The following is a 16,225-nucleotide window of genomic DNA, read 5'->3' on the forward strand; positions in this document are numbered from 1 at the left end:
TGCAAAGGAATTTTGTTTACTTCACCTTTTCTTTCCTTAGAAATAGGTTTGACTTAGGTGAAAAGAAATAATGAGATGAGGTATACGTTCTTAAGGTTATATTTCCGAGTTTCAGGCAAATATTTTATTAATTTTAGAGCATAAATGCATGTATATTTCTAAATTTTAAGTCATAGAAGTTCAAACATTAATCATCAATAATGGTTAGGATAGACAGTAAAATAAAAATGTTTTTGTCTGACAATAATTGTAAGAAAGCAACATAAAAACAGACTGACAAAATTCAAGAAAAATTGCTATCTAAGTATTCTTCTCTGAATATTTTCATATATATCGTCACTTCTATCATCTAACCCCTCCTCTGCAATGATTTGAGAGTAGCTTAAGGGAATGGAACCCCCCAATCACAATACTCTATTTTTGTATCTTTAAGTAATGTACAGTACTAAAGCACTTAAATATATTGTCCCAAATTTCACAAACATACCACTAGTATTCTCAGGGACTAGAAGGATTCACATGTAAGGAAAGAGCATTGGATAAGACATTAAAGGTGTTTCAGAGCTGTATATTATTTGAAAATACTATAAATACATATGCTTCTTCCGACACATTGTATTACAGTGTATCTTCAAAACTATATCACAATTTAAATATGCATAAAGGTAAAGGAACTTGTTTTGGAGAAGGAACAAAAGCTAATGTGTGGAAATTTTAGTACCTGAACTACCGTATTTATACATGTATAATGCACACCCTGGTTTTTGATGGGAAAAGTGACAAAAAAATTTATCTCATGTATAATGTACAGTATAATCCAAGTTCACGAAATGGCTTTCTCAGTTGTAGGTCGTAAAGTTATTGCTATGCCAATCAAGAGCTAGTGACATCATACCTATTCAATGAGTCACCTGTTGCTATGTGAACCAAGAGGAGAATATCCTCTTGTGTAAACAGTAAGTCACCAACCCAAGCCATTTCCCCCTCTCCCTCCACTGTGTTTAGCATCTCAAAGCTTTCACTCTTTAACCACCTTATTTATTCTGTAATAGTAGAAAGTGAGTTATAACTCCATTAAGCCTTGTTTCCATGATTATGAAAAACTAAATATGCTGACCAAGGCAATAATTTATTTTATTAAAAAACATAAACTAACGTAACGTTTCAACCTTCTAGCAAGGTCTTCTTCAGACTCTGTATCAAGTACAAAAGTAACCAGATACAGCAAGAAGGGTAATATATATACACAAACATTACTCCCTCCAGACTATTTAGAAAGTTGTTTGGAACTTTCTAGCAGATGACTTTCACTTTCCAACTTTACTTTCACCTAAAAGGCTAAACACTTCCATATAGAATGTGGTTGGACTTTTTAATCTCACGCTCTTTTCCCTTCATTTTTCTTCCTTCTCCTCTCCTCTTTTTCTCTTGTCCTTTCCACTCTTTCCAACATCTTCTTCCATTCTTTGTTTAACTTCAGTCCCCCATTCCAGTTCATTGTGTCTTCTTCGCCTTTCTTCTCTATTTCCTTGGCTTCCTTCCATTTTCTCACTAGCATTCTCTTCTCCCTTCCTATCTGCTTAGCCTCATCCCACTCTATGTCATGTCCTGTTTCTCTCGTGTGTTTAAATATTGCATTTCTCTCTCTCTTAAGTCGTACATCATCCCTATGTTGTTTCAACCTGTCTTTCAGCCTTTTTTTCGTTTCTCCTATGTACACACTCTGACATTTTTTACATTTTACTTCGTAGATAATCCCTTCTTCTTCCTCTTCTCTGTTTTCCTTTTTCTTGTTAGCATTCCTCGCTATTCCTAAGATGCTTCTTCCTCCCTTCCTGTAAGTTTTAATCCCTGCTTTCCTAAGCACTTTGCATATCTTTTCTGTGGTCTTCCCCATACTCCTTATTCCAAACCTTCTCTCCTCTTTTTCTTTCTCTTCCAATTCTCCCCTGCCCGTTTTCTTACTTCTTCTGTTTATGTCCAGTCTATCCTGCTTCTCATAGCCATTCTTTTCCAGCTGTTTCCAAGCCAAGGAAATAGAGAAGAAAGGCGAAGAAGACACAATGAACTGGAATGGGGGACTGAAGTTAAACAAAGAATGGAAGAAGATGTTGGAAAGAGTGGAAAGGACAAGAGAAAAAGAGGAGAGGAGAAGGAAGAAAAATGAAGGGAAAAGAGCGTGAGATTAAAAAGTCCAACCACATTCTATATGGAAGTGTTTAGCCTTTTAGGTGAAAGTAAAGTTGGAAAGTGAAAGTCATCTGCTAGAAAGTTCCAAACAACTTTCTAAATAGTCTGGAGGGAGTAATGTTTGTGTATATATATTACCCTTCTTGCTGTATCTGGTTACTTTTGTACTTGATACAGAGTCTGAAGAAGACCTTGCTAGAAGGTTGAAACGTTACGTTAGTTTATGTTTTTTAATAAAATAAATTATTGCCTTGGTCAGCATATTTAGTTTTTTTAGAAAGTGAGATTAAAATTAAGTTATGCATTTGCAGTGCTCAGGAAGTTATTATCTGTTATTTTTCACCCAACAAATACCGCTGATACACATCCCATGTGATGGGAGGTGCATGCTCGAATTCTGCCTGCTTTTCTTGTGTCGCAGAACACTACATGGCAGAGTGAAAAAACGTGGAAAATGGCCATTAAAATTTTATACGTGGTTTTGCTCATTTTCCCTTTACTTTTTCTGAAAAAAAAAAAAAAAAACTTCAAAATATATACTTTTCTCATGACTGATGAAACATTTATAAGAGGCCCTTTCAGAACCCTAAAACTAGCAGTTAGCAGAACAAGATTTATTTTATTAAGGCATTTTTCACTTCATATGTCATATCATTTGGCCAGTAATACATTTTAATTACTATTTTCTTTCTCCTTATCTTTTCTTTTGTCCAAAGTGCCACAAAAATCAGAATGTTCCTTCATTTTCTGATGAGCTTATTTCAACCACATTGCACATTAGTGTCGCCATCTTGAATGGAATACTGTTGCCATATTCAGAAACTACAGAATTCAAGTTTTACAACGATATATAACACGATAGGGTTCCGTAAACATGAAAAAATTATTATTTGCCTAATACGCACCACAGTTTTTGGGTGCAAATATTTTGGAAAAAAAGTGTGCATTATACATGAGTAAATACGGTAATTGAGTGGCTCGGGGGTAAAACTTGATAACCCACACTCAGTACAAAATTGAGTTAACAGTAGATGTAGTTGCTGCACAGTCTCAAGTTGCTGTACAATAGTTAAAGAAGTTCATTCGGCAGCCGGTGATGGTTAGAAATGAATTTGGGTAAGCCATAAGCCACAATTTAATGGACAAACTTTTACCTGCAATTTTCCTCAGTAAATACATGAATAATTAATAAAAACAAAAATGTACCTGTCCTGAGCTATTTGTTGCAGAATTCGTTCTCTCGCTGCTTTTTCCTCCTCTTTCTCTTTCTGTCTTTCTTCTACCAGTTGCTTTAGTTGCTGATCCTCTTGCCTTTTCTTCATCTTTTGAACTTCTTGGCCAAGCTTTCGCCTTTCAAGTTCCTTTTGTTTCTCTTTCTGAAATAAGATATCAACAGTTATTCAATTAAATATTACATGCGACATTAAATAAACTAAATCAACCATTTAAATATTACAAACTATAACCTAAAGATCATGTAGGAGTTAAAGAAATGCTGTACTAGATGTGACAAATTGTGTGTGTGATCAGCATCATGCTCTATAGGCCAGTGGAGTAACATCTTAGGAGACTGTGCACCAAATATTCCTGTACAATTTTGACAAGTGATATGTCACTTAAAAAAGAGGGGGGAAGGTTCATATTTACAATGTTTGGTTTCAGTTGAGGTTTTAAGTCCACTTTGTGCACAGTAAGGCTAATCGGGACTGGACTTGCAGTTTAAAGTGGGATCTGAACCACTATGTGCCTCCACTGCGCCATCAGGGAAGCCCCATGTTTACAATGTAAAATTATAGCTCCTATGTCAATCCTGTTTGTCAGATCTATCGATATACTAGGAATGGCCAAATCCAGATAAAATTTTATCTGCACATCCATTTATCCAAAATATCCAGATGTACAAAATACTATACTAATGTCTGAATGTATACATAACCTGGATAGATTTATAATTTATCCATTTAACGGACTTTGTGTATTATTTTATTTGCCATGTCTGTATTTTTATTGCATGGATTCTCAACAAAACGTTCAATCAATCTGTCTGTCTGACTTTACAGATTCTCCGCATGTACTTTAAATGTTTCCCTTTTCTGCCTAAAGCAGATCTCTACATTACAGGGTTCAGTATAAATGCACAAAGTTATTCCATTGTACCGAATAATGTAAATGAGATACAGTTGAAAATATAGCATTCTCAGTTTTATGCCTTGGTGACCTGCAGTATGCGATGTGGGGGAAACAATGTTACAAACATATGTTCTTTATCCCTTGACCTAGTCGACTATGCACACATCTTCCTTTCTATGCAAGGATACTATTCTCGAACAGTTATTTGATAATTATTTCATTAATGTCAGAAACTATTCTTACCAGAATAACATGCTGAACTTGAAGAAGCAAATAGCAATCTACCTACATGGATTATCTGAGCATTCAGACAACTGAATTATCTGTATTAACTGAACATATAGAGTATCTGGATATCCAAATTCTATTCAGAATAGCCACATTATATTGCATCCAAAACAGATAGCAGATAATTGAAAATCTGGATATCTGTTATCTGGATTTTCTGGCCATCCCTACGATATACCTAAATTCCCAAGTGAACGTGCCATTTTGGCATGGCTAACTTCATCGACAAACCAGCTACTCCCAGTTGCAAAGTGTGGATACGAAAAAATTCATTTCTCCATAAGGATGGACGAATATGGAATAGTAATGATAGCAAGTAACATTGAAATACCAAACTTGCGATTGTCACTATGCATATCAATTGTGACTACCATGTTCACAATATACAGTACGGCCTTTTGAAAGAATGTTATGGGAAAAATTAAAGTTACATAGGATCATTCCATGTCAAATCAACCGATAAAAAATATTTCTGAACCTTTAGGATTCAGATTTCTTACAATTCTTGTTTATACATTGTAACTATCAAGCGAACAAAAAATGCCAAATTTCAGATTTTTTCGGCTCTCGGATTTTGAGTTATTGTCTTTCAGATAAGCAAAAATCCCATTTGAAATCTTTAAACAACTGTAGATCAAAAACTATTTGACCTACAGAGCTCAAATTGGTGTCGTTCTCTTCTGCTTTTAATGAGCTTTAATTTGAAATGCGACACGACTGTGTTACTTGAATTTTGTAACTTTTAATAACCCCTTTTTAATGTTTTTAAAAAGCAGAAGAGAATGACACCAATTTGAGTTTTCTAGGTCAAATAGTTTTTGATATACAGCTGTTTAAAGATTTCAAAATGTTGTCAAATGTTGGGATTTTTGCTTATTTGAGTCAATAACTCAAAAACTAAGAGCCGAAAAAATCTGAAATTTGGCAGTTTCTGTCAGCTTGAAAGGTACAATGTATAAACAAGAAATGTAAAAAATCTGAATCCTAAAGGTTCAAAAATAATTGTTATCAGTTGATTTGACATGGAATGACCCCATCATGAAATAATGCCGATATTGTACTTTACATATTTTTTTTTAGTGTTTCTTCTAAATTTCACCACATAATTTAACATTTCTCACATAAGGGGGAGCACCCCTCCTTCCCTGACACAAGGAAGGAAAATAAAGCTCTCTCTCTCTCTGATAGGGGTGAAGTGAAGAAGGCTAAGGCGGTCAACATATTTATTCTGGTGTGGGAGAGGAAAGAAGAGTATAAACGAAATATATATATATATATGATGAGTGAGTGAGTGAGTGAGTGAGAGTGAGTGAGTGAGAGTGAGTGAGTGAGTGAGTGAGTGAGTGAGTGAGTGAGTGAGTGAGTGAGTGAGTGAGTGAGTGAGTGAGTGAGTGAGTGAGTGAGTGAGTGAGTGAGTGAGTGAGTGAGTGAGTGAGTGAGTGAGTGAGTGAGAGAGAGAGAGTGAGAGAGTGATAATATATATATATAAATCAAATAAGGTAAAAGGAAACACTCACCGGACAGTAGGAAAATTCAAAATTTTCGCTAATTTATAGCATCATCGGTGTGAGAAGAAACAGAAGACGGAACCGGAAGTTGGGGTCCTGCAGAGTTGCCAGGTCCCCATTGAAGAAGAAGCGGTGCGTAGAACGAAAAAAACACTGTTTCGTCACCAGGCTCGTCGTAAACTGTGAGTGTGTAGGATGAGTTGGGAGGGAGGGCGGGAGGGTGGGTGAGGGTTGGGCATTACTGGGTGGCCTTGTTCAGGCCAGGTGGAGTGGTTGCACTCATGGCCGATATATAGGCCCTCTCCCATCTTTTGCGAACAGAGGTGTTGGCTGGTTGGGGTAGGAGGTGGATGATCGCTACCCGGAAGCAGTCGTTGAAACTGATGTTGTGGTGGTTGGTGTGGACAGCGACAGTGAAGTCCAGGTTGTGGGTGGAGGAGCGGTGGTTATTGATGCGGAGGTTGAGGGCCGTTGATGTTTCCCCCAGGTAAAAATCACCACAGATGTTGCAGGTGAGGATGTAGATAAGGTTTGAGGCATGGCAGGTCCCTTTGGGATGGAGGGTAAATTTGCCAGTGGCCGTGTGCACCTGGAGGGTGTGAGAAGTGATGAGGATGGGACAGGTCTTGCACCTGGGTCGGTTGCATTTATGGGCAGGGTGGTGTTGGATGTGTGGTGAAGGAGTGTTGTGGACCAGGATGTTTTGGAGGTTAGGGGGGCATTTGAAAACCACCCTGGGTTTGTCGGGAAATATGTTTTTGGTTTCGGGATCACTGTGGAGGATTGGGAGAAGAGAGTGCAGTGTGTGCCTGATTTTGTTGAGGTGGGGATGATATTGGGTGATGAGTGCAGGTGGGTTGGTGGCAGCAGGTTTCTTGGTGGTAGTGGTATGTGAGACAGCTCGTGATATTTGCTTGGTGACCAGGCCCTGGTTAACCGTGGATATCCCTCCATCCTGGTCACCAAGCAAATATCACGAGCTGTCTCACATACCACTACCACCAAGAAACCTGCTGCCACCAACCCACCTGCACTCATCACCCAATATCATCCCCACCTCAACAAAATCAGGCACACACTGCACTCTCTTCTCCCAATCCTCCACAGTGATCCCGAAACCAAAAACATATTTCCCGACAAACCCAGGGTGGTTTTCAAACGCCCCCCTAACCTCCAAAACATCCTGGTCCACAACACTCCTTCACCACACATCCAACACCACCCTGCCCATAAATGCAACCGACCCAGGTGCAAGACCTGTCCCATCCTCATCACTTCTCACACCCTCCAGGTGCACACGGCCACTGGCAAATTTACCCTCCATCCCAAAGGGGACCTGCCATGCCTCAAACCTTATCTACATCCTCACCTGCAACATCTGAGGTGATTTTTACCTGGGGGAAACATCAACGGCCCTCAACCTCCGCATCAATAACCACCGCTCCTCCACCCACAACCTGGACTTCACTGTCGCTGTCCACACCAACCACCACAACATCAGTTTCAACGACTGCTTCCGGGTAGCGATCATCCACCTCCTACCCCAACCAGCCAACACCTCTGTTCGCAAAAGATGGGAGAGGGCCTATATATCGGCCATGAGTGCAACCACTCCACCTGGCCTGAACAAGGCCACCCAGTAATGCCCAACCCTCACCCACCCTCCCGCCCTCCCTCCCAACTCATCCTACACACTCACAGTTTACGACGAGCCTGGTGACGAAACAGTGTTTTTTTCGTTCTATGCACCGCTTCTTCTTCAATGGGGACCTGGCAACTCTGCAGGACCCCAACTTCCGGTTCCGTCTTCTGTTTCTTCTCACACCGATGATGCTATAAATTAGCGAAAATTTTGAATTTTCCTACTGTCCGGTGAGTGTTTCCTTTTACCTTATTTGATTTTTACTTAGCCCTTTTGGCCCTCCTTGCTTTTATCCATTATATATATATATATATATATATATATATATATATATATATATATATATATATATATATATAGACACACACACACACACACACACACACACACACACACACACACACACACACACACACACACACACACAACACAGGAATAGGGTTAGAAATGGTGCCAGAAGGGCGGATAAATACAAATAATGAAGGAGACAGTAAACACTTACCACACGAATAGAAATAATTCAATATTTCGCGATCTGAGTCGCATTTTCAAGAAGGTAGATAAAAGATCGACGACCCTTTGAGTAGAGGCACAGAATACTGACCGTAGCGTCTCTACGGTCAGTGTTGCCAGAAACAGTTGAAAGGAAACACGAAATACTTTAGCCAGTGTTTACTGTAAGGTGGGTGGGTAGTTTCGGGGAGGAGAGGAAAGAGTTACTGGTTGGCTAGGTTGAGTCCGGGGGGTATAGTGGCGTGCATGCCTGCTATATAGGCCCTTTCCCATCGCCTGCGGAAAGATGTGTCAGAGCGGGGGGGTAAAAGGTGGATGATGGCAACACGGAAGCAGTTATTGAAGGTGGTGTTATGGCTGTTGGTGTGGATGGCAACTGTGAAATCGGAGTTTTGGGTGGAGGAACGGTGATTATTTATCCTTAGATTCAAGGGGGTGGAGGTTTCGCCTAGGTAGAAGTTGCCGCAGATTTGACAGATGAGGGTGTAAATTAGGTTGGATGAGTGGCAGGTGCCCTTAGGGTGAAGGGTGAACTCACCTGCCGCTGTAGGGATCAGGAGGGTGGGGGAGGTGATAAGTATGGGGCAGGTCTTGCATCTGGGTTTGTTGCACCTGTGGGCTGGGGGAAGGGGTGCGGAAGGGGTGGGGGTGTTTCTGACCAAGATGTTTTGGAGGTTGGGGGGGCGACGGAAGACGACCCTAGGTTTTTCCCGAAAGATGTCTCTAGTCTCGGGATCACTGTGCAGGATGGGGAGGAGGGAGTGGAGGGTATGTCTGATTTTCGTAATGTGAGGGTGGTATTGGGTGATCAGAGTTGGAGGGTTGGTTTTGGGTTGTTTGGTGCGGTTGTGGGAGTTAGCTCTAGTGATTTGTTTGTTGATGAGGGTGGAGGGGTAGCCACGGTTGGTTAGGGCTTGGTGCAGGCGTAGGTTGTAGTTTTGGCGGGATGAGGGGGATGAGTTGAGGCGCTGGCCTCTGAGGGCAAGGGAAAATGGGATGGCTTTTTTGGTGTGGTAGGGGTGTGAGCTGGAGTAGTGGAGATACTGGAGGTGGTTGGTTGGTTTGATATGTATGGATGTTTCCAAGTGGTCTCCCGCAATGTGGATGTGCACATCGAGGAAGGTCACTTGGTATTTGGAGTGGAACCAGGTGAATTTGAGGGTGGTGAACTCATTTAGTCGGTTTAGGAATGTTGTGAGGGAGGGTTCGCCATGTGTCCAGAGGAGAAAAATGTCATCAATGAATCTTAGCCAGAGGAGTGGTTTCAGTTGCTGGGAGTCAAGGAATTCCTGTTCCAGTCTGCCCATGAACAGGTTGGCATAAGAGGGGGCCATGCGGGTACCCATAGCTGTGCTACGTATCTGCAGGTAATGTTGGTCATTGAAGCAGAAGTTGTTGCAGGTAAGTACAAGGTTAGCTAGTTGTATCAGGAAGTGAGTGCTGGGATTGTGGGGTTTGGGTCGGCTGATAAGGAATGATTCCGTGGCACGGAGGCCATGGGCATGGGGAATCTCCTCACTCATACCTGACAACCCCCGCACCCCCACTTACTACCTCCTCACGAAAATTCACAAACCTAACAACCCCGGGAGACCCATTGTGTCAGCTACAATTCACCCACTGAACGCATTTCAGCCTTTCTAGACTCTCACCTCCAACCCCTCGTCCAAGCCCTGCCCTCCTACCTCCGTGACACCAACCACTTCCTCAACATCATCCATCCTCACAACAGTTGATGTCACATTCCTTTACACAAATATTCCCCATGCCCATGGCCTCCGTGCCACGGAATCATTCCTTATCAGCCGACCCAAACCCCACAATCCCAGCACTCACTTCCTGATACAACTAGCCAACCTTGTACTTACCTGCAACAACTTCTGCTTCGGTGACCAACATTACCTGCAGATACGTGGCACAGCTATGGGTACCCGCATGGCCCCCTCTTATGCCAACCTGTTCATGGGCAGGCTGGAACAGGAATTCCTTGACTCCCAGCAACTGAAACCACTCCTCTGGCTAAGATTCATTGATGACATTTTTCTCCTCTGGACACATGGCGAACCCTCCCTCACAACATTCCTAAACCGACTAAATGAGTTCACCACCCTCAAATTCACCTGGTTCCACTCCAAATACCAAGTGACCTTCCTCGATGTGGACATCCACATTGCGGGAGACCACTTGGAAACATCCATACATATCAAACCAACCAACCACCTCCAGTATCTCCACTACTCCAGCTCACACCCCTACCACACCAAAAAAGCCATCCCATTTTCCCTTGCCCTCAGAGGCCAGCGCCTCAACTCATCCCCCTCATCCCGCCAAAACTACAACCTACGCCTGCACCAAGCCCTAACCAACCGTGGCTACCCCTCCACCCTCATCAACAAACAAATCACTAGAGCTAACTCCCACAACCGCACCAAACAACCCAAAACCAACCCTCCAACTCTGATCACCCAATACCACCCTCACATTACGAAAATCAGACATACCCTCCACTCCCTCCTCCCCATCCTGCACAGTGATCCCGAGACCAGAGACATCTTTCGGGAAAAACCTAGGATCGTCTTCCGTCGCCCCCCCAACCTCCAAAACATCTTGGTCAGAAACACCCCCACCCCTTCCGCACCCCTTCCCCCAGCCCACAGGTGCAACAAACCCAGATGCAAGACCTGCCCCATACTCATCACCTCCCCCACCCTCCTGATCCCTACAGCGACAGGTGAGTTCACCCTTCACGCTAAGGGCACCTGCCACTCATCCAACCTAATTTACACCCTCATCTGTCAAATCTGCGGCAACTTCTACCTAGGCGAAACCTCCACCCCCTTGAATCTAAGGATAAATAATCACCGTTCCTGCACCCAAAACTCCGATTTCACAGTTGCCATCCACACCACCTGATGTAGAAAACAAGACAATAAGTTTAAAAAAAAAGGAACAGCTCAAGACTTTTAACCTCTCTTAAATATCCTTACAATTTTTAGGCTACAGTTTATTATTTTAAATGCAAGCACTTTTGAATTCGAATGAGGATCATAATGCAAAAAATCAAAGCAGTGAGTATTGGATTCTACAAACTAACCTAAAAGTATAGTGGAACATTGTTTTTAAGTTTTTCAGAGGACCAGGGTGAAAAACTTAAGGTGCTGGGAAATGTAAAATCTAGCTAATGTAAATGTAAACAGTACATGTTCAGTTTGAGATTTTGTGACATTTTTTTTTATTTTGCTGCATGTATTAATGATCTATTATTACCATGTACTATTGCAAATATTCTTGTAAATACAGTATATAACTAAACTAACACAATTATCTGAATATTAGTGAATGGTTCTACATAAGCATGCAATGTTAAATGGACATTATCAATTGTTCAGAGCTCTTAACTTAATCTAACATTATGTTTCGAGAGAGGACATCATCTGTCATCTTCAGGTGAAGTAATTTCTATAAGGCATAACTTACACCACATGCCATAATTTCACTAAGTAAAAAAGATCAGTTTTGGCATGTGCTTACTTTGTTCTATAGCTTTCACCACATCATGTGTGAACTGTTGCCAGCCAGACATGGAGTAGGACGGAGTGTAAGGGCACTGCACTGTCTTTTATTTTTTTATCGTCTTTTTATCTTAACCTTAACTTACCTTCCCATGTCTTAAATCATGACTATTCTTGTCCTATCTTCTGAGGAAGCCACATGATGTGGTGAAAGCTAGAGCACAAAGTAAGCACATGCCAAAACTGGTATTTTATTACTTAGTGAACCAATTTCTTTCTGCCAGGGGTGGGGATTGAACCTAAGACAGACCAGTCCGGAAATGGGCCATTAAAAAGAAGCCAAAACTATTTTGGGCTTCCTATGACAATGGAATGAGACAACTGAAAGATGATGTTTGTTGATTTAATATGGACATTGCTACAGTGACGAAACTGTTACAGTAAGTGCTTAAAATGGCTGACCTCAGCATCAATGCTATCTCATAGCAATTTACTACACATCCAATACACTAACCAACTACTCCATGGGAAACAGAGATCACAGGTCTGTCGTAAGTTTGATCCAAAAGGAAATTTCTTCAGCTGAAGATGAGAGAAAAGGTGTTCTTTCAAAAACTAGTGTAAGAATAAGGGTAGTTAAAAGCACTAGACAATAGATAATGTCGAATTGACATTGCATGCGTAAACCAATATAAAACCAAAGGAATATATGACCACTCTTATAGCATGGTGGTTAATGCTGCCAACTTGTAATCAAAGGTTCCCACATTCAATTTCTAGTAGGACCACATTACATTAGTTGTTCAAATCCCATGCCAGTTTCACTTACCTAGACTCAATAAACTACTCTTGTCAAGATTTTAAAATTGTGTACATATTTTATCAGATTAATTTCATTCATACCTTCCTTTCTTCCTCTAGTTTAATCTCTCTCTTCTTAGCTATCAGTTCCTTCGCATGTTCCACTTTGTCATCCAATTCCGCAGGAGGATTTGCAGGCAATTCTGTAAAGAACAAATATAGAAATATTGTTGATGAAAATTGTACATGCTGGAATACCATAACTATCAGCATGTGCTAAAGAAACATAATTTCAAAACCAGGTACAGATTCAATGTTAGTAATTTTTCTATAAAACCAAAACAATAATGCATGGTTTATGCCAACGTACAGGGTGTTGCAGAAGGCAGAGTGTACTATTATTTTGTGTTTCTTTCAGGAACATTAGCAAGTGAGAGCAGTTGGTTGGATGTACATTTTTGAGGACAAAAGCTGCCCCCATCTTATTTCTCCAAAAGTTGCTAACACTTGTCCACTAATTATCTCTGCGTTATATCCGTAAATGTGTGCCTCTGTGCGTAAAAGGCTAGACAAATGCACTGAGGTGAAAACACAGCGTTGTGAGCCATTGCAATTCCTTTCTGCCAGAATGCTTATACTACATATACAGGGTGTTTTTGTGACCTTAAATCGAACTGGTAGTGTGAATGGAGACTCACACAAGTACCAACATGAGTAAGAAACCCCTGTCTGAAATGCATAATTAAAAAGTTATAAGCCAAAACTAGTTGGGGCTGCCTACGGCAGTGAAATTAAGACAACTGAAAGATGAAGCTTGTAGATTTAATACGGACAGTGTATCATAGCAGTCTACGATGAAAATGTACAAGAGATGAGACCAGGGAGAGTAATCGGGAATACACCAGAGGTTCCACTGGCAATGAACCCAGTTGCCATATTCTTATGAGCCTGCAATCTGTGGCAGTTTTCAGGGTGCACTGCCTGGCAGTAATGGCTGGCGATCGGGTGGCGAGCCAAGGAACTTCCCCTGGCATCCCCTCCTGGAAAGAATCCTTGCTGCCTGTGATACGATCAGACAGAAAACCAGGGATGTTAGAGCAGACGCAACAGACCCTGCATCGACATTGGAGGTTGCCATTTTGAACACCTACCGTAACATTTTCATCATGTATTAATGTCCATATTAAATGTTTGTTTCTTTGAGTTAGTGTTTTAAGTCCACTTTATGCAGTAAGGCTAGTCAGGACTGGACCTACAGTTTAAAGTGGAATCCGAACCACTAGGTGCCTCCACCGGTTATCAATCCCGTATTAAACGTACAAGTTGCATTTTTCAGTTGTTGTATTCCATTGTCATAGGTAGCCCCAACAAGTTTTGGGTTATAACTTTTTAATGATGCATTTCTGGACTAGGTTTCCTCATCTCTTTTTTGGTACTTAGGTCAGTCTCCATTCACCCTGTATAAGGACAGTTTTGTTTTGTACTCAAAACATGTTCTTCACAAAAGAGGTTACATTATTGCCCTATCACTTCTGTATCACCCTGTATTTTATTACATATATTTTTTCCTTGTTATTGCAAACCATTAACAAGTCTGAACTATTTGAAATATTATGTATAAAACAAATTAAATGAAAAATTAACTTCTTATTTAACATTAATTTATTTCAAATGTGATGCATAAATAGCACACTTATTATCGACTTTCTTTTCACATTATTTCAATTGTCCCAGTAGTTATTAGGTGATTGATTGAACACAAATGTTAATCACAGTTTATATTACAGCAGGTCAAATCCCGTAAATTTCAAAAATTTTATTGTTAACCAATTAGTCCTTGAATTAGTAAAATTACAGATTTCTTACAATAAAAGTTTGTTTTAAGTCCACTTTATGCCCAGATAGGCTAACCTTTTTTTTTATTTCGTTCATGACAAATAACTTAGTTTAGTGTCATTAACACATCCAATGTTTCCTATTGTCCTTAGTTAGAAGGTACAGTTGCAAAGGCTGAACTTTGCTCTGTACTATTCTATTTTATTCTTTGCTTAATCAAACCTAAGACTTCATACAACAGAAGGCAACAACAATAGCCACGAATCGAGGAGACCCTGATAACCAATATGATAAACTAATTTGATACAAACCATATATGCCATGTAGAAACTGAAAGATTCTCCTAATTAATGTATGCAACTACTTGACTGCAAGGAGTTTTGCCTTACAAGGAGAGATAGCTCATTTAGGCATGTTTTACAAATGTCTAAATTCCTTTAAAAATACCAAAATGGTACGATTTTGTACTTCATTACACACTATTTATGAAAACATCATGGTAAAATTATCAACAACTTTACCAATAAGTCTATATTGGATAGTAGTGGAAAGTCCCGATAAATCTATCCCATCCCTAAAAGAAATAAGAAGTGCACAAAAGAAGAAAAATCCATTTTTGGCCTGTGATAGAACAAAACTATTTAATGTACGAGGGCCATCCGGAAAGTAGTACATGTTTTTGCATTTAAAAAAACTATCAAATATTTTTTGGAAAAAACTTTGTAATTGTTAACAACAAACTTTAAACTACTTCTCTACATAGTCACCATGTACCATTAAACAATTGTCTTAATGTGTGACGAGTTTTTGTAACCCAGCTTGATATTCCTCTGCCGCACAGTCCATTGAGAAAAGTAGTCACCCCTTCTTTCAGCCCTGTGAAATGTCTTTCCTCCCAAAAAGTGCTTTAGTTTTGTGTAGAGATGAAAATCTGAATCAATTTCATGAAGAATTGTTAGTGAAACATCAGGGAACTGTTCAATGATTTCATCCAGTGTGACATGCCGATCGTTCTTGATGAATTCGTCAACTACACTTAGCAGTTCCATAATGACAGACGGGCGCCCGGAACGTTTGTCATCATGAACGTTCTCCCTCCCAGAGTTAAAGTTTCAACACCAGCGTCAATAACATTGTCTCCATAAACATCCTTTAATTGATGGTGAATATCACATGGTCGCACATTCCTGGTGTTGAGAAATCTGATCACAGCCCTAACTTTACAAGTGGCGGCGTTTCAATTTTTTTGAGCATTGTAAACACTCACAGAAACAATAACTACAACGACAGCGCTACGATACTTCGCACACACTGAGCAGACAGTCAACTGAAGTCGTTTGACCTTGAGCGGCGGCTAATTGTGTCACTAGCGCTTCACACGGTACGGGTACCACTTTCCGGATGGCCCTCGTAGAAATAACAAAAACAGCAAGTGTGCTACTTATTTTCTGTGAGGTTTTATGTAGTAAATTAAATGAAATACATTAAACTTGCTTAACACATTTAATTTCTGTTCTCATGCAATTTACAAAATCAAAATTCCATGATTCTCTGAAGTTTTCCAGGTATTTTTAAATAACTTTCCAGACAACTCTATAACAATAAATGAAGGGCTCGGATGTAAAACATGGTAAGTGACATTTTGGTCATTTTGGAGTTACTATGTGCATCGTGTAGTCCATCGTAAATGGAGTCGAATCGTACTCGAAGTGTTTCGTTTTGTCAACAGATGACAGAGCTAGACGTGTTGAAAGTTATGGTTATCTACCAGTTGTTTCATGTAAAGTATGGTAAGTAGCGAAGAT

The 16,225-nt window shown here is 40.3% G+C and overlaps 1 protein-coding gene across 1 annotated transcript in view; it reads right to left on the reverse strand.

Moving 5' to 3' along the window:
• Nucleotides 1–16,225, reverse strand: part of LOC146004054 (UBX domain-containing protein 4) — a 56,614-nt gene that overhangs the window by 16,624 nt on the left and 23,765 nt on the right. The window contains exons 5-6 of the mRNA XM_083142665.1: nt 12,687–12,787; nt 3,397–3,566 (exon numbers count right to left, since the gene is read on the reverse strand). Coding sequence (XP_082998791.1) covers nt 3,397–3,566; nt 12,687–12,787 — 271 coding nt within the window. The remainder of the gene's footprint in view (nt 1–3,396; nt 3,567–12,686; nt 12,788–16,225) is intronic.

The sequence above is a fragment of the Lepisma saccharinum genome, chromosome 21 (assembly GCF_977018435.1).
Source record: "Lepisma saccharinum chromosome 21, izLepSacc3.1, whole genome shotgun sequence".
Taxonomy (NCBI): domain Eukaryota; kingdom Metazoa; phylum Arthropoda; class Insecta; order Zygentoma; family Lepismatidae; genus Lepisma; species Lepisma saccharinum.